This window comes from Berghia stephanieae, chromosome 5 (genome assembly GCF_034508935.2).
Source record: "Berghia stephanieae isolate SIO BIC M18660-M18661 chromosome 5, UCSD_Bste_1.3, whole genome shotgun sequence".
NCBI classification, from domain to species: domain Eukaryota; kingdom Metazoa; phylum Mollusca; class Gastropoda; order Nudibranchia; family Aeolidiidae; genus Berghia; species Berghia stephanieae.
The window spans coordinates 56,084,677-56,112,176 of NC_088364.1; the positions used below are offsets into that span (position 1 = coordinate 56,084,677).

The window sequence follows — 27,500 nt, forward strand, 5'->3', positions numbered from 1 at the left end:
CCGATCGATTCAAACGACCCTCTACTTGGCAAAAACTTTCAACTCCGTCGAAATCGAAAGTATTGAGAGTGTTTGTCAAGCTGAGGATCATTTAAATCGATCGGTATTTGAAGGACGACGAGTTTTCTGGTCTAATTTAACAATAAATGTCTTCCCAGAGTCGGCCGTTAACTACCGGTTAATTAATGGTCTTTTATGCAGCATCGAAAGTAATACGCTCCATGAGCTAGGGTCGGTTTTCATGGGAGGTGGGAGGCCCTGTCCTTTTTTTTTGTACTGTTTTTTGGGGGGGATTTTTTTGTATAAATATTTTAAACAATGTACTGTTAGGGATGGGATTGGGGGGGCACAATTATCTTTAGCAATGTACTGTTTATGGGGGGGGGGGGTATCATAATTATCTTTAACAATGTATTGGTTTTTTGTTGGGTTTTTCTTTTTTTTTTTTTTTGGGGGGGGGGGGGGGGGGGGGGGGGGATAGCATAATTATCTTTAGCAATGTAGTGCTTTTTAATTTTAGAAAACAGACGAATTCTTGAATTATAGAGATTCAAAAAACATTATTTGGGATTGAAAAACTCGTGGGCTTCCAAGAATTCCTATGAATGTCTCGGAGACTGATGGTACCAACAACAAGAGTCTGTTCTCGATGGAAGCCATGTGACTGTGTGTGCACACCAGACTAAGATCATGGGGAAATTAAACCGGGCAATGCTACCCAGGCCTGGAAATCGTTTTTTGGGTTAATTAGTTTAACAAACAAGACAGAACCTCATAGTCTGTACAATCAATTAGATAGGATGCTTAAGGCTATAATTCCGAATGCGTTTTGGTTGGATTTTTGTTTGGTTGGTTGGTTTGTTGGCGCGTTTTGTTCTGCGTCAATTGTTTGTCTTTGTTTGGTTTGGTTTTATTTTATCTTTGTTACGTTTTCTATGTTTATTTTGTTTTGTTTTGTTTTTTTTCTCTGTATTGTTTTTTTGTTGCTGTTTTTTTTTTAAGGAAGGGGGGGGGGGGTTCCTTTGCTTTTGTTTACGATTTTTGTTTCATTTTGTTTTGTTTTAAGCTTTTCTTTGTGTGTGTGTGTGTGTGTGTGTTATTTTTTTATTGTAGGATAACAGTGAATATAAACGAAAGTTTACACAATTATTGTTATTAATCATATTTATTTTTTGCTTTCTGTCAAAGTTCATTTGCTCAACTTAAGCAACATGATGCGATCTTGTTTGGTTTTATTTTATTTTTTTTTTTTTTAAATAATTTTTAACTCTACTTTTTATGATCTTTCTCAATACTGGGACTGTATCACGAATTAATACTTAAATTTGGGGGTTTAAAAAAACATCCTATAAATAATCGACCTTTATTCCATGCACAAACTAACCTCAGATGGGATCTTATTTTTGAACAGCACGTCTTGTTTACTTTGAAAACAATATGTTAACTCCTCTTCATAATTAATAGCTTTTAAAATAAAATAAAAATCTCTCTTTGCTGCTTCTTCTTCCTTCAGAATGAGACATAATGATAGCATCAGGCATCAATACAGATAAAAGATCTAATGTCCTCTGACGAAATGGGTTTTTTTTTACATATTTGCCAGAAAAACTTGCACTTCATATTATATACGTTAATCAAATTAAACGCTTTTTGTGAAAACAAAATATTAAAATCCATTAGTCTTTTAAATCTCCGTATTTAGATCTTTTGACAAGTTTGGGCTCATATTAATCGATCGATCTATGAAGTAATAGTTTTCTGGTCAAAATGTGAAACGGCTTTTTGTTGATGTACGATAGAAAGTTATACAGACTCGAACTGTCCTAGTCTTAAATTATGTTGCCAAGTTGTTGTCTTTGGGCAATTTATCTCCGGAAATGGGATTTCAAGTCTTGAAGCAAACTTTTGTAAGGAAATCCAGAGAAGTTAGATAAACAGATATCAAAAACACCCAAAATATTTTTACATGCAATGAACTAGGTTCCTCTTTTTTTTTTCTTTTTTTTTTTTGGTTGTTTTGTTTTGTTTTTTGTTCATGTATTGTTTCTCCATAAATATTTTTTTAATGTGGGCAGGGAGGGGGGTTGCGTTGCTATACTACCGACGCATAACCTTTTTATCAAGTGAGGCACGGAAACACATTTCAATCCCAACACATAAAGCAAGTCACAACTGAAAAGTTTGCTGTTTTTGTTAAAGAAAAAAATTGCCATTATGACTAGAAACGTCATAACTTGTTGAGGTCTGTCGCACATTCACATTGACACCAAAGTGGATGGTGACATTAATTATTGTGACATACATTTGTTTGTTTATTTGTTATTGTTTTGTTTTTGTTTTTTGTTTTTTGTTATTTGGGGGGGGGGTTTATTGGGGGTTTGTGTGTGTGTGTGTGTGTGTGTGTGTGTGTGTGTGTTTTGTTTTGTTTAGTTTTTTGGTTTGTTTTGGGTTCTTTTCTTTTTGTTGTTGTTGATGTTGTCGTTGTTGTTTATATTATTATTGTGATGATTCGGCTCTGCCCCAGAGAGCGGTATAACAAATATATAGTCAGTCGAAACCCTCAACATAAGGAAAAGATAAGAGTATAATGGAAAAAAAGATAGAAGAGAGAGGGTTTCCGTTGTAGGCTTCTCTCTAGACCTGGTCGATGCAATGAGTCTAGCCCCGAAGAGTAAAGAAAGAAACAGGGAGAAAACAGTGTTTCACGGCTTGACAATGATAGAGAGAAAATATAATAATAAAGGAAAGGGAATCAAGATTAACGATAACAGACATTTATTACAGAAACTGATTTTACATCTACAAACCAAATGGGAACGATACAACTCAACTTATCCATCCATTCTGCTTGTCTTTTTCTCCTTCCATCCAAGAATAAAGAACATCACAGCACATTAAAAAATATAGATAGTATACGCTTGGCTAAGAAGTTCACAACATTGCCATCCGGAAGTATAACTGGTCAACACACAAAATTGTGTGTAACCATGATCGTTTATAGTCTGGTTAATACAGTTCAGTGAGAATTACCCATAAACGTGGATGGCAAAAAACAATAACAAAGACCTGAGTGACATCATCTTCGATCTATCTATATAATAAAACAGTGTCCAGTCCAGAAAACTCAAGAAACTCTCCCTTCACCCCCCCCCCCCCCCCCCTCCCCATCGTGCATCGCTTTTTATAGCGTTTGTTCGAACCCCCTGATTGGGTGGTTGAGGAGTTCAACCCGAGAGAGTTCAGTCAACTCCATGCCAGGCCATAACATTATTATTATTGATGTTGTTGTTGTTGCTGTTGTTGCTGTTGTTCTGTCGAAACATTGTGAAACATGGATTTTAAAGATACTACAGACAGAATTTATTGAACAGGAAATTTCGGTGCCAGATTACAGTCCCACGTAACTCTCTCCTTACCAGCCATTTTCAGGATTTTCCCCAAAACTTCACACCCAACTAACACAAAAATAGATTTTTTATCACTCTGAAACAATAGCAGTAAGTTCTTGCGATACATAGACTAATTGCTTCAGCAAAACGTGCTCTACAACATACTGTTCCCCAAAACTTCACACCCAACTAACACAAAAATAGATTTTTTATCACTCTGAAACAATAGCAGTAAGTTCTTGCGATACATAGACTAATTGCTTCAGCAAAACGTGCTCTACAACACACTGTTCATTTTCTTTAGATTTTATGATGTACAAAACAAATTTGAATAAGATCTTAAGAAAAATGATGGTTGTATCGTAACGAATATGACGTATCCTGTAGTTGGTAAAGAGAGGGTTAAGGCACATTTTCAGTCTAAAATGTAGGTTGGGGATTTTTTCTGAAAACTACCAGGCAATTTTATAGATTTCAAGTAGGCATCACAAGCACCTCATTGGTGGTGGTGGGGGGGGGGTTGTTGATATCTGATGTGGATTATATAGATAGTATGCGCTTGCCTAAGAAGCTCACAACATTGCCATCCGGAAGTTTTACGAACCAACACACAAACTATGTGTAAACTTGAACGTTGGTTTGTTCGTTTGTTTTAATTTGTTGTGCTTTGTTTTTGTTTTGTTTAGGTGTTTGGCTTTTTTGTTTTTTTTGGGGGGGGAGGGTAGAGGGGTGGTTGGGGAGGGTTATTTTTTTAAATCTTCGTTTATTTGTTTGTTTTGTTTTGTTTTGGGGGGGAGGGTTATTTGAGTGGGGGTGGAGGTTGTTTTGTGTGTTGTTTCGTTTCGGTTTGTTTTTTTTTGTTTGTTTGTTTGTTTTTTTTTTGTTTTTGTTTTTGTTTTTTTAATAATTTTTTCTGTTTTTTTTTGTTTGTTTTGTTTACTCAATTTCTTGATGGAAATCTTTTTTGGTAATGTTCTGATTTTAATTATTTTCACCACCCATTTTGTCTATTCCACCACAGTGAAGACCGACGAACTGCCAATGTCATAGCGCTTCCCCCTGGTGTGGAATGTCTCACAGTTGACAGAGAGTAAGTACCAAGTACCCATTTCCTACGCCAAATATGTTTATCTTCCCCTTGTCTCCTCGCCCTCTTTAACTTTTATCCCAAAATGGGGTTATTGCTATTTACACGTAGTTTTCTCCCATCACCCTGCTATCCTCAATAAATAAAGATAACCCTATGCTGTTATGGGCTTGTGGCGCCCCATGTTATGAGTTTATTAGTGTCATTGTTGCCGTCATCATCATCATTTTCATCATCATAATCATTATCATTATCATAATCATTATTATCATCATGCTCACCACCATCATCATCATCATCATCATGATCATGATCATCGTCATCATCAGCAGCAGCATAATCATTATCATCATCATCAGCATCATCATCATCATCATCATCAACATCATCATCATCATCATCATCAACAGCAGCAGCAGCCGCATCATCATCACCACCATCATCACATTTCTCGATGGGCAGGATAGAGAAAATCACTTTACCCTCACTATGTCTTGTGTCCCCTTGATTTTGCTAGGGAGGAGAAAGGTGATTGGGGGAGGGGGGGGGTTACAAAAAAGGATTTTTACTTCATTGTAAAACAATTCCATTTTATAAAGAATTGTTAAGATTATAACTGTCTCCTGGCTATTTTTATCATTTTTCCAGTGTCCTGGCACTGAATTGACTTAGAATATTGCAAGTAGGTTAAAGCCCCTAAACTCAAATAAAAACTAAAAACATTGTTACGAAATGCCGTACTCTGCACAGTTAAGTATTTAAAACTTTGGCCAGAAAACACGTCCTTCAAATATCGATCAATTGACATGGCCTTCATTTTGGCAAAGACTCTCAAACCTGGGAATTCGCGACGCAATTAAACTTACTTACTTATTTACTTACTCAATCCTCTTCGGTCATCCACGAGACATCTCAGCTGCTCTTGCGGTGTCTGGGCAGACCTGCTTCCTTTATTATGGGCCTATTTTAACCCTGTAGTTATGGAAAATATTTAAATGTTAAGTCGATGTGAGAATATTTCCATTACACCAATGGGCCCACAAGAATTTGGGTTATCAGACCTGCAAATAAGTACACATTGTTTTGATATGGTCAAAATAAGCAGAATCAAGGGAGAAAATCAAGTGCCAATTTTAATACCCCTTTATTTAAAACAGTACCAACATTTTTTTAAAAGATGTAGATAATTCTTTAACAAGTCCCGCCTTGTTTCTTGCCTGCAGTGTGTGAGGATTAGAAAAATGTCATCTTTCCTTGGTTTTCAAAGGCCTAGTTAGACTTAGCTGCCTTGTTGTTGTCAAGATCAAAAGATCTTAAAAGTTATTTCTTAATAATCCCTCTGATATTATATAAATCCTAATGGTCGGTAGGTGGTAGATGAAATAGAAATATGTTTTCATATGTGACACATCGCATCAAACTGGTAGTAAGGCAGATGCCAAAAAAGTGAATTTAAAATTAAGACGACCAGAAATATGGAATGTTGGGTTGATGAACTTTATGAAACTATGACAATAACTGTATAATATTTTATGGATCCAACAGTTGAATTCAAATCAATTTAATTTCAATTGTCTTTATTGTCGGAAATATTCTGCATATTACTCACAGTACATAGAAGTAATAGCAAATCAGAAATAAGAATAAATAGATAAATATTAGATATTTAATATGTTTCTCCGACATTTAAATTATTATATTATAAGTTCTAGGTAAATATAAGAATACATCAAATTATACTAGTGAACAAGCTCTCTATAACATCCACACGTTCAGTCTCACATTTTATCCCATTTTTACTCCCTTTAGAAATTGAAATTTTAACATTCTCGCTTGTTATTTTTACTAAAAGGTGACAAATATAAAATTCATATTTCAAGTTGTAAAACTAAATTCAGACAAATTCTTTTGTTCATCTTATAGTTATCATAATTTGGAATAGCATTAGAATTCAATTCTGCTTTTTAAAAGCGCTGGTTCTGTGAACCGATTTAAGAAATCGATCGACAAAGAATTAACCAGTAGATTTTTTACCAATCAAAACATAGAATTTGTGAAACGCCTTCAAACGTGCTCGGACAAGTATGGCTGGTTGTATAGATAGTATGCGCTTGGCTAAGAAGCTCACGACATTGCCATCCGGAAGTATAACGACCAACACACAAAACTTTGTGTAACCATGATCGTTTATAGTCAGGTTGATACAGTTTAGTGAGATTTACTCATAAACGCGGATGGCAAAAAACAATAACAAAGACCTGAGTGACGTCAACTTCGAACTATTTATATAAACAATAACGTGAATGAAATCGACCTCTCTCTCTCTCTCTCTCTCTCTCTCTCTCTCTCTCTCTCTCTCTCTCTCTCTCTCTCTCTCTCTCATCGTTGTTATTGTGGGGAGGGGGGGGGGGGGGCGTACCGCAGATGGGTGACTATTTATCACACGATTTTCTCGATCATATCATAGACGTTTTAGTTTTCTGTGTTGGTTCTACTGATCAAGCGGTAGATCAGTGGATATTTTACTTAGACACGTACCATCGATGGTAAAACCGGCTTAGTTTGCTATATTTACCAATCACTGCCATTGTTTACATTACGACGATTGTCCGAGAGGCGTGGTTATATAGATTGATTATCATTAAGATGCGAATAATCATGTCATAATCAAATACAAATATGATTTATTAAGATTGTTTCAATACCATGTCCAATGCAAGGCATTGAAAGGATGGCCATGTGGTTTTGTGGTAAGACACTCGCCTTCGGTCCAGAAGGTCCAGGGTTCGAGTCCCGCTCTAAGGGGCTCTTAACTCACATTCTCCCACCTTAATCAGGTGTAAAAATAGAGTACCTGACCATTAACAGCGTTGTCTTTGTCGGAAAAAAATTGTAATAGCGCCTAAGAGGCATTTTAAATGTTGCTGTTGACTAGGGACCCCTTGGAAATCGCTTTGAGCACGATTAGTAATTATTGCTCTATATAAAAGCTCACGTTGTTGTTTGTTTGTTATTTGCTTTTTTTTCAGGGTTTTTGGGGGTTTTGTTTGTTGTTTGTTTCTGTTTGTTTTCTGTTTGTTTTTGATGTATCTTTTAAAACAACTTGCCCATATCAATGTTGGTTATCAGCCCACAAAATCAAGTACACAGCGAAACCGACATAATTCTATTTTGCGACGGTGGGTCAGACAATATAGATAGAATGCGCTTGGCCAAGGAGTTCACAACATTGCAATCCGGAAGTATAGATAGAATGCGCTTGGCTAAGAAGCTCACAACATTGCCATCCGGAAGTATAACGGACCAACACACAAACTCTGTGTAACCATGAACTTTTATAGTCTGGTTAATACAGTTTAGTGAGAACAACTCACAAACGCGGATGGCAAATACAATAACAAAGGCCTGAGTGACGTCATCTGCTTACTATCTATAACGGACCACCACACAAACTCTGTGTAACCATGAACTTTTATAGTCTGGTTCATACAGTTTAGTGAGAACATCTCACAAACGCGGATGGCAAAAACAATAACAATGGCCTGAGTGACGTCATCTGCATACTATCTATAATGAGTCATGTTGTGTGACATAGACCACACTGATCCTTGAAAGAACACAGATGGACGGATAGCGATTAAGCAGTAGGTCAATTATTTTGGATTTATGATGATACGAAACAGGAATCAAAAGTGGATGAAGAGTAATACATCTTTATATAATTATCAAATATAGATAGAACGAAGTTGACGTCACTCAGGTCTTTGTTATTGCTTTTTGCCATCCGCGTTTATGAGTATCTCTCACTAAACTGTATTAACCAGAATATAAACGTTTAAGGTTACACATAGTTGTGTGTGTGTTGGTCAGTTATACTTACGGATGGCAATGTTGTGAGCTTGTTAGCCAAGCGCATACTATCTATATAACCAATCGTCTCCAGACTGTATTGTTTCAGGGTAAACCTGATGGCTCAAAGCACTCGATTCACACACAAAGGGATTGAGATCGATCATGGGTGAAGTCGAATTTTTTAAATATATAATTAGACACCCCCCCCCCCCTCGGTCCACCTCGCTGTGAATTGGTAACTGGGTGTGTTAGGGCTCGCGGAAAGTACAATGAGATAATAGACTAGCGTCTTATCCAACGGGCAGCAAACAATTGCTATTGTCCGTTTTACGCAGTAGAAACCGGGGGTAAATTGCGGCTCCATGGATCTAATGGCTGTGAAGACTTTTTTTTAAACTCATGCTTACATTTTAGTTTTAGGCTTTAATTTATAATATTTGTCTTAAAATAAATGCTTTCAATAAAGATAGTGAGTTTTGTTTCTTCCACTGTAAATGTCTATTTGCCAATTCTTATCATTTTGACTATTAACATAAATATTTTTCATCTATCTCATTCTGACATAGTACGATATTGACACGGCAGGTCACGTATGGGTCCAAGTAAGCCCTGTGTCATAATTAGACCGACAAGGATTAGTTTGCTAGAGAGGGTTTTTTTTCACCCAGAAATAAAACTAGGTTTTTGTCATCTGCGTCATGTCAATTTATGACAAATAAAAGACTTATTACGGTAATGCTGGATTTTAGCACGCTCTCTGGAGAAGCCAAAAAGCGTGCTAGAACCGAGGGTGCCGATATCCGATGTGCATGGGAGGTAACCAATACATTCGGTCACCCAGCTTCCGGGTGTCGTATCGTTGAGCGTGCTGAAATTCGGTATGATAGAATTCAGCGAACACTCTATTTTGATAGTAATTGTTAAAGAGTGTATTATTTTCATTTATGAATAAAGTCATATAGAATTGTCTTCTATTAGTCATACATTGTATAATTAACGCGGTCTAACGACAGTCCGGAGTGGTATCTAAGTGGAAAACCTCTCCTCCTACAAAAAGGAACATAGCCCAAGAAAAAATTGTATATTCTATAATAAAATGACAATGTTAAAATGCAACGGTTCTGGGCGCATATAATTCATCGGAAATTTATAAGCGTCGATCTCGAAGCATTTGATATTTTTTAATTTTACAATTTAAAAGGTTTTGGGGGATGGAGATTGCAACTGGAGGTGTCTTTAGGCGAGAAATCTGTGTCATATTTGGAGATCTGGAGTACTGATCAGGAATTAGGAGAGGGGAAATAAATTTATAATGGTTTAGAACACATATATATATACAAAACCACGCCATTTCAATTCCCAGTATGGCTAATTCATGGCTAATAGGATTGATCGTTGACAACGAAACAAATTGCCGGCACCAAAAAATAAGAGAAACGGGCTGTTAACGATAAATTAGATTTTAAAGCAAAGAGTGAAAGACACTGTGATGAAAGTTGTATGTGTAACATGTTATGTAAAATGATTAATTTTTATATAATCTTTTAAAGGTACTTGACAAATGAACTCTAGACAAACTTTTAAGCAATTTGATTGACTAAGTCATCACTTTTTTGGCTATATTTTATCAAAATTGTTACTTTGTGCATCAAACGAACAAATAACAAAATATTTACAGAGTCTAGATAAGCCATTTCATGTAAACAAGAGATTAAAAAATTTTGATCTCGCGAATGCAAGTAAATTGAATCAAGTGTCTTTAGACACCGCTGCATAATTCAAATACTTTTCTTGGACCCAGAGGTACTTCCACTGGAACGATTTGTCAAAAGAATCTATCTTGCCCTCTTTATTCTATTTTATGCAACTAATTTCTGAGCCATTGTTCTAAATCCCCATTCGCTGTTCTAGTATGAAGCCAATATATCACTCACGCCATAATCTGTTAAAATGGTCGTTAGATGAAATAACCAATAGAAATGTCAAATGCCAACCAAAATTACATAAAGCACTTCTGTTTTTTTTATGGAATAAGGAAGGGATTTTTTTTCAAAAGATCATAATCATTGTTGTTATGATCCCGGATTTGTTTCGTCCTGTCATAAACCAAAAAGAAAAATATCAATAAAGTTATTCAAGTCTTCTCGAAGCCCAGAAAGTCTCATACATCTTGCAATCAATAGTCATAAAGAAAAACCATTTGAAGATTGATCTCTAAAAGTATTTCCTGTCCCCACAATAATTCATCAAAATGGATTCTAAACCCAGACAGTAATGCGTATTCATTGATATTGAATTTACCCATTAACCAAATGTCTTTATTCAATCGCAAATGACACATGCCAATTTATTCATAAACGTTGTACATAAAATAGAACAACGACCAAAGATCTAATCAACCAAAACAGCAATCCAATGTAATGGGATTGTACCTGTTGAGCAGCTATTACTTTTTATTTATATCAAGATCGTTACTTACTGATACCTTAAAGAAAAAAAAACATTAAATTACCGTATTGACATAAATATTTAAAGAGTCTTAGAATTGCACCAAGAACCTCAAAAGTCTTGCAATCAATATCCATTCATTCTGAAAATGAAAAAAAAAAGTAATTTTGATATAGCATAGTCAAAGCCATTTTTCTGTCCCCACAATTAATCATAATGAATTCCAAAGCCTCAGAAAGCACTTCTTTGGTGGTATTTTTTATCTGCCCATTAGCCAAACTACTTTATTCAGTCAAACACAAAAGCTCGTTAAAACTAATCAATGATCCCTAAATAAAATAAACGAGCACCTCTAATTGATTTTCCAACAAGGAAATGAGCCTCAAGCAAGACTTTCCCAAGGGTGTAAATCCGTTAGCCATTGATTTTTTTTTTGGATTAACTTTAGGGAAGCTGGAAAGAGGAAAATGTCTTTGATATGCCTGAACATTACCATTTTCCCAATATAATTTGCCGACTCTCGAAAGCTAAAGCATGAATGCACCATCATACTTTACATGTCGTTTTAAGTTTTAGTAGTGAAGAATGCTTTACATCCTGTATGCAAAAAATCATGAACCATTCTTACTTTTGTTGTAAATCCACCTTATACACGTTCTGGTATTTGAGTTCTCTGTGTTAAAATGTACAGAGCGAGACTCTTGTCAAAATGCAAGAAATCTTTTAGCAGTATTTTAACCAGCATCTTGACAATAGCTTATCCTACCATCTCCCCAATTGATGTTTCATGGAGCATTTGAAGGGTCTTAAAATTTATTAGCTCTTAAATGATACGATAACAATTAGGTGAGATTGTTTGAGGTATATAATAATAAGATTCTTGAACTCGTGAGTTAGACGGCTATACCGTTCAATACAAGTTGATTGAAGTTCCCCACGACTTTGGACCGGCCACAAAAACGGGAATAAGATTCCAAATTCCACGCTCAATAGTGCAATGCCACGAGCAGTCGTGTTTTTTTTTCTTCCATCGGCTTACTAGAAATTGGAACAACCTGCCTGCGGATGTAGTTAGCTCTAAAGAATTTAAACAGTTCAGAGACTTACTTACTTACTTACTTACTTACTTATCCGAACCAGCGACCACCTGAGCTCTAGCCCTTCGGTCCTTGTGCCATGACGTAGAAGTTAGACGTCTTTTGTAGTTGTTCCTGGTGACTATAAAGTGTGTTACTGATGCTTGGATTTGGTGGGAGGAATGTGCATCTCAGGTCTTCAAGAGGTTGACATTCAAGCAAGTGGTGTGTTACTGTTTCATTGGGGTGTTGACATAGGGGGGCAGGAAAGGGATGAGTCTTTTGTTATTTTGATTAAATGGTTGTTGAGCGGTATGTGTTGTGTTCTTAATTGAAAGATGATGCTTTGCTGGTGTCTTCTGAGCTTATTTAGGCAATCAGTCTTTACAGGAGTGGTCATATGGTAAAACATACATCTACCCGTGGTGCTCATTGCCCACCTGTTCATCCATTCTTCTCTCTTATTTGTTTTGATTATTTGTTTCGCTGTGTCTAAGCATACTGGAATTGATGGTTGTAAAAGTGTTGATCCGAGTCTGGCCAGTCTGTCTGCCTTGTCATTTTCTGGTATATTTGAATGTCCCGGTATCCACTGGAGAGATAAGTCTACTCTGTGTGTTGTAAGGAATTCATCTAGTTGAGATCTTAAACTATTGAAGGTTGAGGAGAGTTTATCTAAATCTAGAGCTTGGAGAACCGATTTGGAGTATGTGAAGATGACAGTGTTTTGAAGTTTTGAAGGGTTTAGCTGGAAAACAGAAGAGAGGTGTCGCAGTGAGGCTTCTATTGCAACTGCCTCTGCCTCGTAGTTTGAGCAGGAGCTTCCGCAAGAATTGTGGATTTTATCACAGGTTTTATCTGGGTATTCTACTACAAATCCATACCCAGCATTTTTAATTCCTTTGTGGGCAGATCCATCTGTGTAAACATGTATCCAGTTGTCTGGGTATTCTTGTATTGTCTTCATTGCTAATTTTTGTATATCTGATTTGTTTTTATTTCTTGTTGTTTCTTATATGAGGTTAGTCTTTATTTTTGGAAGTTTTAGTTCGGCGTATGGAGGTTTTTGACTGATTAAAATAGATTTTTCTCTGTTTTCTGGGAGTCTGTGTCTTTCATTCAACTTGTTAGCAATGTGTAGCAGGGATTTTTGTTTTAATCTTGTTCTTGGTTTCCATTTCTCTGCCAGAATTCTGTTTGGAAGGAATTCTTCTTTTCGTTTGTATCTTTCAACCCTTTCAATCACTGATGATTCTCTGCGAAGTCCAAGTGGTTCCACGTTAGTATGTATTTCACATGCTGCTGTGGGTGTCGATCTCAGGGCACCGGAGATGAAGCGAAGGGCTTGGTTTTGTACTCTGTCCAAGGTTTTATGTGTGTTTTTACTACCTACATTTTGGAGGGCTAAATTGTAGTTCATGACGGAACGCACATAGCCTAAATAGAGTTGTCGAAGCGAGTTTTTGTCTGCTCCCGAATTAGTACTGGCTAGTCGTTTTAGTAACTGGAGTCTCTTTGTGGCTTTGATTGTTATATTCTGAGTGTGTTTGTTCAGAGATAGTTGTCTGTCTAACTGTATGCCCAAATATGTGGGGTTTTCTTCTTTCGCGAGTCGATGGCCTTGGATGAAGACTGTTATTTCTTTCCTGGGAACAGTATGGCTCTTAGTAAATATAGAGTAGACTGTTTTATTGCAATTTACTTTTAACTTCCATTTATCACATAAGGTGTTTAAGCTTTCTAAATCTTCATTTATTCTATTGGAGGCTATTGGTAGGTGCTTCGTAGTATACCACATAACTAAATCGTCAGCATATAGTGCCTTTTCTGTCTGTAATACTTCTGGTAGATCATTTATAATAATAAGAAAGAGAGTACAGCTGAGGCAGGATCCTTGTGGGAGACCTTCCTCTAATACTTCTCTGTTTGACAGTCCGTTATTAATTTTTGTTTGGATCGTGCTGTTACTGAGAAATTGTTTAATCCAGAAGTAGAGATTTCCATCAATTCCGTAGTCCATCATTTTTTTATAACAACCCTTTCCTCCATACTTTGTCATTGGCTTGTTGGAGATCAACAAAAACCGCGACTGTATGTTTTCCATCTTGAAAGCCATCAATTAATTTTTGACTTAATCTAAACAATTGATCTTCTGTCCTTTGCCCTATCCTAAAGCCTGATATTTATTTAGTAGGCCACGTGTCTCCAGCCACCAGTATAATCGGTTATTTACCATTCTCTCAGCTATCTTTCCAACACATGAGGTGAGAGATATTGGTCGGTAACTTTTCGTATCGTCGGGTGGTTTATCTTTCTTTAAGATTGGAATTATAATAGCATTTATCCATCCCCTTGGTACTATTCCTGTCTCCCATGTTAGATTTATAAGTTTGAGAAGCATCGGTTTACCTCTCACGCTAAGATGCAAGAGCATTTCATTGTGTATCGTATCTGGTCCAGGGGATTTCCTTAACTTGAGTTTTTTCATAGCTCTGTGAAGTTCTGACATGGTAAAGCCCTCTTTGAACAGATATGAGATAGATTTTGGGGCCTTTTCTTGATGTTTAAGGGTTTTAATCAATGTTTTGTCCTTTTCACTTCTTTTTGATGCCTTGTTTACTGAAGCAAAGTGTTTGTTGAAGATTATGGCTTTTTTGGTCATCTACGATTGTTCCTTCTGTAGTTTTCATGGGCTTTGGGTTGGTTTTCGGGGTTTCATTGTTAAGATTATTAAGTAAGGCCCATGCTTTTTTCCCATTTTGATTGAGGTCAATATTAGCGCATGTGTCTGCCCATTTCTTTCTTTTAGCGTTGTTAATAGTTCTTTTGACAATTGCAGATGCTTTATTGTACTCAATCTTGTTTTTAATGGTTTTGTTTTCCTCTAAGTTTTTCCTTGTTTCCTTTCTTGCATTTACTGCTTCTTCAATGTCTTTGATCCAGAAGGGTTTGTAATTTTGTCGACTACCTCTTGGAATTCCTGCTTTTGCAGCTGCAAGAATGGCTTTGGTGAGGTCTTCGTTTAAATGTTCTACACTTGATGTATCAAACAGTTCAGAGACAGAATCGCTTCTGTGCCATTTTAAACACCAACATACACACCAGGCTGTTTGCAGATATTCAGGAAGAAGAAGAAGAAGAAGAAGAAGAAGAAGAAGAAGAAGAAGAAGAAGAAGAAGAAGAAGAAGAAGAAGAAGAAGAAGAAGAAGAAGAAGAATCTTATAAATATAGACGCCTGGCGTTAACTATAAAATAAAATAAACTAGCTGGGTCGTAGTTCTATAAGTGCGTACTTTCCTCTATTCGTTTTCACAAATTATGCATTCTCAGGGCTGACATTTTGAGTTCGTTGTGTTCTGTTTCCTCTTTTTGATTTCTATAAACGGAGGTACAGGATTCAAGACATGTCCTGCTATTTACAAAGCCATTCTGGGTTTAAATAATATATTAAATGTCCAAGGATTTGATTGCCGTTTCTTATTTTAAATATATATTTTTACTCAGCAATGCCATTGTCGGTCTACAGGAGGCCTGTTTGTGGTTTTGGGTTTCAATATTTATTGAATGGGTGTGAGGGGGGGGGGGGGGTAACTAAGATTTGTATGTGACCAATCATGTGAAGAGGGTATTATGTTGGAGTAATCCATATACATTAATGAGTGTTAGGCTTTAACATATGATATTTGACTTAAGATAAATGTGTTCCATCGTGTCTAAACGGTATTATAATCGGATGTATCAGGCCCGAAAAGTAAATTTAGAATTGGAATGAAGAAAAAGGAAGGCTGAGTTTTTAGCAATAGAAGAAACTGCATTTATTCCCCTCAATAACGAAATTAAATCAACCTCAATTTCATATTTATAAATAGAACTAAGTTGACGTCACTCGGGCCTTTGTTATTGTCTTTGCCGTCCACGTTTATGAGTAGTTCTCACGTAACTGTATTATCCAGACTGTAAAAGTTCATGTTTACACATATTTTTGTGTGTTGGTCCGTTATACTTCCGGATGGCAATGTTGTGAGCTTCTTAACCAATTTAAAGACTGTGTTTTGAACGTTTTAAAAATTCAATTTGCTAATTCGTATCATTTTGACTTCAAAATATCTAGCTTTATGTGACATAGTACCATATTACCTCGATGAGTCACATACTTCGATATTTTTGAATAATTCATTGCTTTGTCTAAAATACCTGCAAACCTAATTTACTGAAAGAAGTTGTCCTTTACAGCCATAGCCCATGGAGCAATAGTTTTTTATCTACCTTTCTACAGCATGAAATGGACAATAAACAGTAATTGTTTGTTACCCGTTGGATAAGATGCTAGTCTATAGATAGTATGCTCTTGGCTAAGAAGCTCATAACATTGCCATCCGGAAGTATAACGCACCAACTCACAAAACTGTGTGTATCCATGAATGTTTATAGTCAGGTTAATACAGTTCAGTGAGCATTACTCATAAACGCGGATGGTAAAAAACAAAAATAAAGACCTGAGTGACGTCATCTTCGAACTATCTATTGCAAAGTACTTTCCGCCTGATTTAATAGACCCAGCTACTCAATCACTGCTGAATGGAAAAGGGTGGGGGGGGGTGAGTCAGATAAAATGTCGAATGCACCTGAGATCGAACTTGGTCCCTTTGCGCGTGAAGCGAGTGCTCTACTAACTCAGTTATTGAGACCCCCCAGTTCACTCAAAAGGTAAAAATTCTGCTTTTAATGTAGACTGGCTCTCTGTTTTTAACCTGGCAACATGCTTTTTATAACTTACCTCATCTATATTCTCTATTTATTCTTTGTGTTTACAGCTCATTTAACCAACTTATCGGTGATCTCAACGAACTACGCAATAAGGACTATGGTGACGAAGCGAGAGGAGCTGAAAGGTGAGTCCTGTTTATGAATTCATCAATATAAATGTCGAAGTGTGATGTCGCTTTTAAATATTGTCTCTCTGTTAAATTATTATTGCGACTGTCGCCAATAGGCTTCAACAGTCATGACGTCATTCCCTCGTGTTGACGCATAATAGGAACTAGTTCTAAACTATCGGAACAATGGCGGACGCCCTTATGACATACTTCTCTGACGGGCATAAAAGTGTATCTAGAGGAGAAAAACATAAATCTGATCATGGTTTGATTTTTATACATTCTGATCACATGACATGTGAAAAAGTTCTAGCCAGCATGAAGAATAAAAAGTACCGATTTTCTTTGTTTAGAACCAAGCTGCTGGTTGCTGGGGGGACATGACATCAGACTATTGAATCCTATTGAAATAATGGTCCAATGGGGAGGTCATGGTAATAATAATATAAGAATGAATAATAATAATGAATGAATTTATATAGCGCCCAGATCCACAATGTACTCAGAGGCGCTTTACAATGCAAATAAAACACAACAATAAATCGATAATTTAAGCATAAAATCTATCATATCTATATATATATTATGTCATTGACGCAAAGATTACCTTATCGACAATTATTTTTAATGGCTCTTGTTTACTGTATCTGGACGCCATTGCACCACTCACTCACTGACTGACAGAGAAAGTTGTGTTCTTTAAAACCTCAAGATTCTTTTCGACTTAGAATTTCATTAAAATTACCCCATGTTTATTTTTTTTTACTTGAGTCAAAATTCTAAAAGTTTAGTTTAAATTCAATTTTCAAACGACCAGTCACGTTTTGGCTTCTGTTCAAAATTGCGTGTATGCCATTTTATATTATTAAGACCAGCTCTGGTGGATGTCATTGAAGTCCGCATTTGACAAATATCAGTGTTACTTAGACTGTTTCTATTTTTTATCCTGATGAAAGTTAATGATCGCCTTACTAGGACATTTTCCATCTACATCTAAGTGTCATATTTAGTTCTCTTATCGACTGAAGCATCCTTTTAAGATCATATTTCTGCTAGCTATTTAATAGGATGCTACCATTTCCAACAAGATGCCAAGAATGAACACGTCAAAAAAAATGTATCTAGATGTCCGGCACTTGTAAAGAGTTGGCGTTATTGATGTAGAATAAATGTTTCCTCATTAATTGATTTCTTTTCTATATTTTACTCTTTTCTAGTTCAATTGTTGTTGTAACTGAGATAGATTTAGAGCTACAGCACCTAATCTTCTTTTCATTTTTTTTTAATTTTAGAAAATATTTATTTTGTTGGATGATTTTGTGGCCAAAAAAAACCATTGAACAACCACAAACACCGAAAACACTAAAATACTTAAAGAATGAAATATGAAAGCTGTGTTAAAACGGTGGTGCAATAGGAAAGTCAGTCACCTACTTACCTTTAATTTAGTATTCGTATTTTCAATGATTTAAAAAAGTCATCATTAGAGTTTACTTAAGCCAAGTGTGTGATGCTGTAGCAGGGGCTCTGCTGTTAGCCATAGAGTTTATAATAAGGAAAAAAAAATTGACAGCAAGTTGTGTGTGTATCTTTTTGTGAAATTGTATTGTTTATGTAATGAATAAAATGAATGATACCTGACTTTACACAAAATTTAAACTCTCCTAAACATTTTCTTTAAATTAAATCATTATTTTATTCATATTTGTAAGTTCATGTATTAAACGGGCAGAAAACATATAAAGAAAACAGCAATTTTTTGAAAGTATGGAAAGCCGTTCCTTTTAAGTCGTAGATTTAGAAATGTGTAATTGAAGCAAATCAAAACATTGTGCCCGTTTGTATGCAAAATGTAAAGAATATATAGAGGCTCTTTTACCAGAACAAGACGAAAATGACCTCTCGGCCCTTAGCCTTCCTCAATGAACAGACAAAACACGTTTCACTGTTGTTCAATTCAAAATATAAAATCAAGTTTTAAAAAACAATGAAGACTTTCACTTTGAAACTGTTAAGCAAATACATTTTAAAATTATCACATAAAATGAAATGCTATGACTAGTTTTATCAGTCACCAAGATACGGAGTAAGAAATTTATCGGTTTGATACTGTTGTTTTTTAAATTGGTAAATAATGTAATATATTTGACTTGCATTTGTTTGGGGGTTTTTTTATTGCAGACGTAGCTCATATGTCATTCTCGCTTAAATCTTTGCCAAAGGAATTATTCTTATTCTTATTCTTGGCCAAATAAAAATCTGTAATAAGACAGAAAATGAAAAGGGCACATACAATCAATTTACTTCATACATTGTTTAACATTTGACTTTGGAGACAAAGTTTACATGCAACACATATTTTGCTGCTGAGCATTTATAAAATGGTTCAAGGACATAAGCAATAAAATACTCCGGTTCTATTTTATGATTTCTAGCCAATTAGGTGATAAACTTAGCATGTAACTTAGTTCACTCACCAATTATTTTTATTCCAAAGATTATATAAGTATTCTGAATTCTACAACTTTTTATGTATACTCTCTATCGCTGAATGAAAACCAAACTTCATTTCCTCAGTCTTGACTTTATCCGACATACATAGTTGCTTTTAGCTCCAGGTTCTTCAATTTATTGTATTTCCACAACTTCTGCACCTCAAATAAATGACTTCAAGATGGAATTATGAGTTTTGGCCAGTCAACTGTGTACTCTGGTAAAACTCATTATTATAAATTTGGTCCGAAAACTTGTTCTTCAAATATCGATCGATTAAAATAACCCTCATCTTGGTAAACATTCTCAAAGCTGGGACTAAGGAATACCTCGCGAGGTCCCAGGTTTGAGAGTTTTTTTGCCAAGACGAGGGTCATTTAAAACGATCGGGATTTGAAAGACGAGTTTTGATGCCAAATTGTTAAATACGAGTTTTTCCAGAGGACGGTAGTTTAGTTAACTGTTTAATTGTTCACACATATAGACGTTCGTTGACCACCTTGCAGCATAAATCAATGGTTTCTATACATAATATATGCGTAATTAACGCATAACAGACTGTCAAGAATTCGACCTCCCAAAGTTCTGACGAAACGAACTCTCAAAACTGCCAACTCGGAATGGTAAAAACTTTTTAAAAAGCTTAACTTTGCAAAACTTTTCTTTGGAAACATGTAGTAGATAGTATAGAGTGTGCATTGTTTTACCACGTTTTTTCTGAAATTTTACAAGATAAGTAAAACAAAGTTACTGCTGGAGAATATATATTTGGTGATGGAAGATGCTATGGGGCTGTCTGAAGTTATCATAATCTATCTCTTTTTGTAATTTAAACTTTCAATTTCAATATAGGATATTCTGCATGATTTATGTGACAGTATCAGAAAAATAACAAAATCTATAATTAGAATCCCTTTTTTTAAACCTTTTTTCCACTGCAAGCAACAATATTTCGTTTTAAAATTGGTTAAAAAGATGAAAATATATGCGACTTGGATTCCCAGTGTGATATTTTGTTTAGTAGACCCTATATTTAATTTTATTTTTGTTTTTTATCTTTTTAGTGTTTTTTATTTCAGTCATTAACATCCTTAAAAAATATATTTGTTTACCGTATATATTCGTAGATAGACCAGTTTGTTTAAAATCAAAAGACGTAGTTTATTGTTGTTTTTTTCCGGGATGACGTCAATTCTCGGAAACGTTAAGTTATCCATGGCCAATTTCGTGTTAATCGATATCTAAATAGGGCTATCCAGTACACATTTAAATCAGAGGTTCCTGGTAAAACTTTGCACAGTCTTTACGTCCAGATTACTAAACTACGCATAACAGCTTAAGATCTAACCTTCTGTGTTCTGTGCTAATTAATATCCTTTACCGCTCTTTAATTTTATCTAACTTTTGTTACCCACCACCTCCATTTGTTGTTTAAGCGGGGTGAAGCAAATGCCAAAAGTGAATTTAAATTTGAATTTAAAATGATTAGAAATACGAAATTGTTTGAGTTTTATTAGATAGTTTTTAGCGTTGATTTTTTAAAAAATTCCTTTCACGGCTTTGCTTTTGATCTGTTTAATTTTTGTTGGGAATTTTTTTTTGGGGAGGGGGGGGGGGGGTGTTGGGGGACGAGGGGGCGAGGTGCACATAGATCTGACAGCCAAACGCAAATTTATGGGCTTGATTTAACTTTTTGTCGTGGTCAATATTTTGCATTGGTTTGAGAGTATTACCATTACAACAATGAGCACACAACACTTTGGTTTATCAGACCGGGGGTGGGGGAGTGTTTTGTTATTTTGTTTTGTTTTGTCTTGTTGTGTTTTGTTTTGTTTTATTTTTATTTTTTTTGTGAGAGGGGGGTATTTTTAAGTGGGGTTATATTTGTTTGTTTGGAGTTTTTTTTAAATTGTTCTTATTTGTTCGTTTTTTAATTGGGCTTTTATTTTTTTGTATTTTGCTTGTTTTGTTGGGGTTTTTTTTTTTTTTTTGTTTCGTCGTGTTATCTGTTGCGGTTCTTTTTTAGTTTATTTGGGTTTGTTTTGTCTTTTGCTGTTGTTATTTTTTTCTTTTTTCTTCCCCATGATGTTTAAAAGTTCTTCCAAGTTTCATATACTTTTTAATCATTAGATTCGCTTTTCAGTATAAAGTGAATCATTCCGTAAAGAAACCAATTTGAAGCTTTGGGCCCGTTATCATCTTTTATGAATTTAGCAGTGCTTGTACTTATAAAACACTTTTAGGTCACATCATATCAGCGCCTAATAGCTTTGCTTTTTTATCACTTAATGTAGATACAAGATTTAAGTCCGTGTTCTGACAAAGATTAGTTGATCAGATTTTATTATAATAATAATGATAATAATAATAACATATAATAATAATAATAATAATAATAATAATAATAATAATAATAATAATAATAATAATAATAATAATAATAATATAATATAATAATAATAATAATAATAATAATAATAATAATAATAATAATATAATAATAATAAAATAATAATAATAATAATAATATAAAATTTATATAACACCTAAGCATCCACTTAAAAGTGCTCTGCAGTCTTTACAATCAACTCATACGCACAAATACACACACACACAATACAAATACAATCAAAACATATATATATATATATATATATATATATATATATATATATATATATATATAATATTATATAACAAAAACCATGAAATAATAGTGCTTATCTTTTTTGATATTTTGAGCTATCTATAAAAAAAAATTCAAGTATAATTATGACCAACTTCTACTACACTGTTTCGAGCATTCGCTCTCAACAAGAAGTTGATCATAATTAGTTCTGATATTATTCATGTATATCACTATCATTATATATGATATGGATACTATTATAAATACTGTTTAGAACTCAACGTAAAGAAAAATGAAGGGCCTATCAAAATAAATTCTTATCATAAAAGCCCTTTAATAATATTTTTTAAAGACTCTTAAATTAAGATTGGCACTTATTGTGTTCTAAACTACGAGGCCCCAGGGTTGAGTGTGCGGTAAAAGGCCATGTGAAAAAGCATGATTTGTCATTCTTCATTACCATTCTGACAGACATAGAAAAGTCAAAATCGTTTCGATGTTAAAGTGACTTTTATATAACCAAGATCCCACGGCTCAAGACCGTTACAAGGTCGCAAGCGAAGACATACAGACGACTGAATCCAATTACGTATTTGAAATAAAATTTACGATCATGAAACTAGTTAATGATCATTATATTTAACATGAGTATAAGATGTGATGAAATAGCCTTTATCAAATCAAACTATGCTCGACAGGCTCGAACAAGAAATCGAAAGCCAGTGTCATACTACAAGAACACATAGCCGTACAAGACCTACATTTTTCTCATTCAGATTTCTTTTGTACATCACAAAATTTTTGTTTTATTATACGTGTAGTTATGAGAACTTCTATGTTGCACGATTTGTTTTGCTGAACAAAATTATATAACAAATACTTATTTATTTTGAATTAGTATTTTTGTGTAAGATGGCCATGACGTTTCGGGGAAAATCCGAAATATGGTCTGTACGGCAAGAGTTAAAAGAGAATGTGATCATCTTAAAACACAACTAAATTACTTAAGTTACAAGAGAATACAGTCAACTCCATTAACAGTCCTACTTGAATTTCGATTTTTCTCCCAGCCTTATGTCAACGACAACATTTGTTTTGGGTTTCTTTCAACACAAATCATTTTTTATTTTATAGGCAGGCTTTAATTCGGTTACCTAGTTTTTTAAAACCCCAGATCCGTTTGCAAAGTGGATTTTAACCTACCGCCTTTTAATTCAAATGCGAGTGAATTTTCTTTACAGTATTAGCGAATCTTACCTTTGATACCACGAGGAGCAAAATACAGTGAAATGAGAGCAATAGATGAGCAAATGCTTGGGCGTTCTTCGTTTTTTTCAATTTTTGCCAATGTACATTTTATCCAGATATAGCCATATTTTCACACACACACACACACACACACACACCCACACATAAATATAATATATATATATATATATATATATATATATATATATATATATATATATTATATATAATATATATTATATATATATATAGCTGCTTGTTGGTGCACATTTCTAATCGATAGTAGTAGATTGTAAAAAAAAATAAGATCAGAAAGAGTAACACTAAATTATGTTATTCATTTTGCCGTCATTCCAAATTGATTTTTTTTTTCACTATCGCTTGAGGCTAAATTTAAAAGAAATTTATTATTTCCGATTTTTTATCATGATTCCGTCACTTAAAAAGTAGACTTTTTTTTTAAAAGAATACGTTCGAAAATAGGCGACTCATGTTTTTTTTTTAAATGTTAGTAACAAAGGAACTCCTTTTGTAAAGTTTACAATAGACATCTAGTACTACTTTCATTTCAAATTTGAATAGAATAATCTGACACCAGGAATCCATAGATGTAAATATAAACAGTAATCCTTCACACGGTGTATAATACTTCCTTATAGAAGTTTCCGGAATATGAACATTTTATTAATGGGGATTACAAGTCTTAACAATTTGGAGAGAGGCGGGGGTTACGTCCGATTTGGTTTATTTTTGTGGGTGATTTTTTTTTGGTTTTGTTTTGTTGTTTTGTTTTGTTTTTGTTGGGTTTTTTGTTTGTTTTTTTTTTGTTTATTTCTTTGTTTGTTGTTTTTTTTTTTTTTTTGTTTGTTTCTTTGTTTGTTGTTTTTGTTTTTTTTGTTGTTTTTTTTTGTTTTGTTTTTTTTTTTGGTTGCTTTTTTTTTGGGGGGGGAGTTTAATTTCTCTGACCTCAAAATGAATTTGAATTTGACATTTTCGAAACGAAGAATATGTGCACCTAATTTCTTTTCAATGAAGAGATTTTATATTATGTGGACATGGGATTGGGGGATGAAGATGAAAAGCTTTGAAAACAAAATACAGAATATGTAACTTATCTTTTTTTTAGAAAGAGAAGATTGTGTTCAGATTCTTTAAAGCCGAGGAGTCGGAGTTTATCGCGGTTTTTGTCTGTCGAAGCCCAGAGTGACACTGGCATGCAAGGCGGGATTTGCGAGCGACCGACCGTCCCTCCGTTTGTGGCCCAGGTATTTGGCCATACACATTGCGATTTCACGATTTGCTTCAGTCGTGCCTGTCCCCAGATCGTCACTGGTAGAAAACACAACGTGTATGGAGACTTTTAGAGTTTAAGAAGCTTGCTACCCTTGGTTATAGGAAGCTGCCTAATGTCGAGAAGCTCAACAGATTATAGCCTGCCCTACTTCTCAAGTACTGCTGATAATACTAGAGTGGAGGGGGGGGGGGGGAGATAAATTGACTGAACACGAATAAATTATTAAATCCGTTTAATTATTTTACCAATCAAAACATGGAATTTGTGACACACCTTCGGACAGATTAAGTGGGTAGTTTATAAACAATAAAGTGAATGAATTTGACCTCTCTCTGATCATTGATATTGTTTCCATATCGCCAAATGGGTGACTAGTTATCATACTATTTTCTCGATTATATTATAAACGTTTAATTTTCCACATAGATTTCTGTGTTGGTTTTATTAATCAAGCGGTAGAACAGTATGTATTTTACTTTGACACATACCATCGATAGTAAAACGTGTAGTTCGCTATGTTTACCTATCATTGTCATTGTATAGATAGTATGCAGATGACGTCACTCAGGCCTTTGTTATTGTTTTTGCCATCCGCGTTTGTGAGTTGTTCTCACTAAACTGTGTTAACCAGACTATAAAAGTTCATGGTTAAACAGAGTTTGTGTGTTGGTCCGTTATACTTCCGGATGGCAATGTTGTGAACTCCTTGGCCAAGCGCATTCTATCTATACACTATGACGACTGTCCGAGAGGCGTGGTTACGGAAGTGTCTATTGTGAGTCCAGCGCTCTAATCGCTGAGTTGCCCCTCTACCCCCCCCCCCCCCCCACCTCCCCCCACCCCATCCCTCCATCCTTTACACCCGCCCCGAAATTTCTACGTAAAGATGGTGACTACATCTCATTGGTGATGAATTTGCATTCAAGTCATTGACTTAGCTTGAAATCAACCAGGTCAACTCTAAACATGTTATGCCCTACCTACTCTGAAAAAGAACACTTTTTAAAAATTATGGCTAGAAAACTCGCCCTTCAAATATTAATCGATTAAAATGACACTCTTCTTGTGAAAAGATTATCAAACCTGGCTTGGACTTTAGTTTTTGGGCAAGACGAATGTAATTTTAATCGATCGATTTAATTTGAAGAGCGAGTTTTGTGGCCAATTTTCTTCTTTTTTTTATTTTTAACGTGTTTTTTTTTCGGAGTACGGCAGTGTTATGGGCAATGTGACTGGTCAATGAAGGAACCAAAGGGGGAAATGGAGTTTTTAGACTTAGGATATCGTGCGGAAGCTGTTGGATCGATCACAATTTGGTCACTCGTGCTTTTTATTCGCGAGATGTGAGATTTATCTTTAGAATGAAAAACGAAGGAAGCTGTAAGCCGTCGATATCTAAATGTAAATAAGTAATCATTACATTTTGGACAGAAAATTTAAAGTACATCGATCGATTATAATTATCCTCAAAATGTCTAAAAATCCTGCACCCCTGAGACCCCCCCCCCCCCCCCCCCCCCCCCCCCCCCCGAACTTTTTTTTTTAATACCCGAGACTTTCGGGGCATTTTGATACACATTCAACCAGATAACGGTCGTACTCTGAAAGAACGTATTTAAGAATTTGGCCAGAAAACTCGTAGATCGATTTAACTGACCCTCATCGTGGCAAAAAAAAACTCTCTTTTTCCCAAGGTGAGGGTCATTTAAATCGATCGATATTTGCAGAACGAGTTTTCTGGTCAAATTTTTTTTTAACGTTTTATTTGCAGAGTACGACAGTTAATTGTTAAAGAATGTTTGAGAGGTTGAAAATCATTTAAAGTGACTTAAAGTTTTCTGGACAATATGTAAGATAGGGTGTTTAGTCAGTTCACAGTAGACATAGTGTAGATGTTGGCCTAGAAATGTGTGGATTGAAATAAATCAGTGACTTTTTACTGGAGCGAATGACACATGAAACTGGAATATTCATGATTTGCGATAGACATAAATGGAGAATGCCGTCTCCGATACTGTTATGCAGAGAAAAGAATTGATATAAACGGGATAGGTTTCCTAGAGGTTAGTAAGAGTGTGTGGGGATGAGGGGGGGGGGGGGGGGTGGAGTCAATATAGAATACAGCCTTAATCGTTGTCTAAAAAGAATGAATACGTTGTTTTTTTTTTAAGTTCTACCATTCGCAAAGCATTGCGAGCCTGGCCCAGATCATTTCTTTTGAGAGAGAGAGAGAGAGAGAGAGAGAGAGAGAGAGAGGGGGGGGGGGAAGAGAGAGATAATGAAGACGAGATAGAGAGAGATAGAGGAAAGAATGAAAGAGAGAGAGAGTTTTCTAAAATAGAAAGAGTTAGACTTGGAGGTTGAAAGAAAGCGAGAGAAAAAAAAGAGAGAGAGAGAGAGAGAGAGAGGATTTCCGGACGGAGAGCAACTGAATCCAGTTTTTAATTCACTATTTGCAAGACAACGGATCGCTCAGAAATCACATACAAAAAAATTCCGATTATTGATGTCGTTTTCAATCATACCAACGGTATCATTTGGGAACAGACCAGTATTTCCAAGCCAAAATAATGCATTCTGTTTGCGATAATAAAGAAAGAGATAATTGATAATAATATTGTTGTTTACATCTCCCAGTCCCGGTGTCGTGTTGTCCTCTTTGGCCATTATAATGATAGGATTATTGTTGATGATAGGATGTTGAATAGCAGTAAAACCAGAATGGAGATATTCTATCCAGCTGTCTGTAATGATAGGATTATTGTTTATGATAGGATGTTGAATAGCACTAAAACCATAATGATGATACTCTATCCAGCTTTCTGTCTAAAATAGGGCGGAGGACAAGTGTGTTATAAAATAAACAAATAAATAAATAAATGAATAAATAAATTAATGAATAAATTTGAATAATTTATTCTAAATCGCGCATTCCCACGCATGGTTTAGCCATGCTCAATACGATTTTAAAAATCCAATTCCACCCCACCCCCCAATTTAAAGCAGAAACGTAATGAAACAAGTCATCATCTGTGCAAGTCGCCAGTTATGCACCTTTTTATACTTGCATTTCCACATCGCCCGTCGTTTTATTTAACCAGGTACTC

General features: G+C 35.1%; 1 protein-coding gene across 2 annotated transcripts in view; it reads left to right on the forward strand.

The window, feature by feature from the left end:
* The window catches only part of LOC144973254 (cGMP-dependent protein kinase 1-like), a 329,273-nt gene that overhangs the window by 271,825 nt on the left and 29,948 nt on the right, over positions 1-27,500 (forward strand). Inside the window, exons 11-13 of one of the 2 annotated variants that reach the window (XM_078915484.1) lie at positions 4,411-4,479; positions 16,667-16,744; positions 19,780-19,845. In XM_078915484.1, the coding sequence (XP_078771610.1) occupies positions 4,411-4,479; positions 16,667-16,744; positions 19,780-19,845 (213 nt within the window). The remainder of the gene's footprint in view (positions 1-4,410; positions 4,480-16,666; positions 16,745-19,779; positions 19,846-27,500) is intronic. The other variant, XM_078915485.1, reaches the window with a different exon arrangement.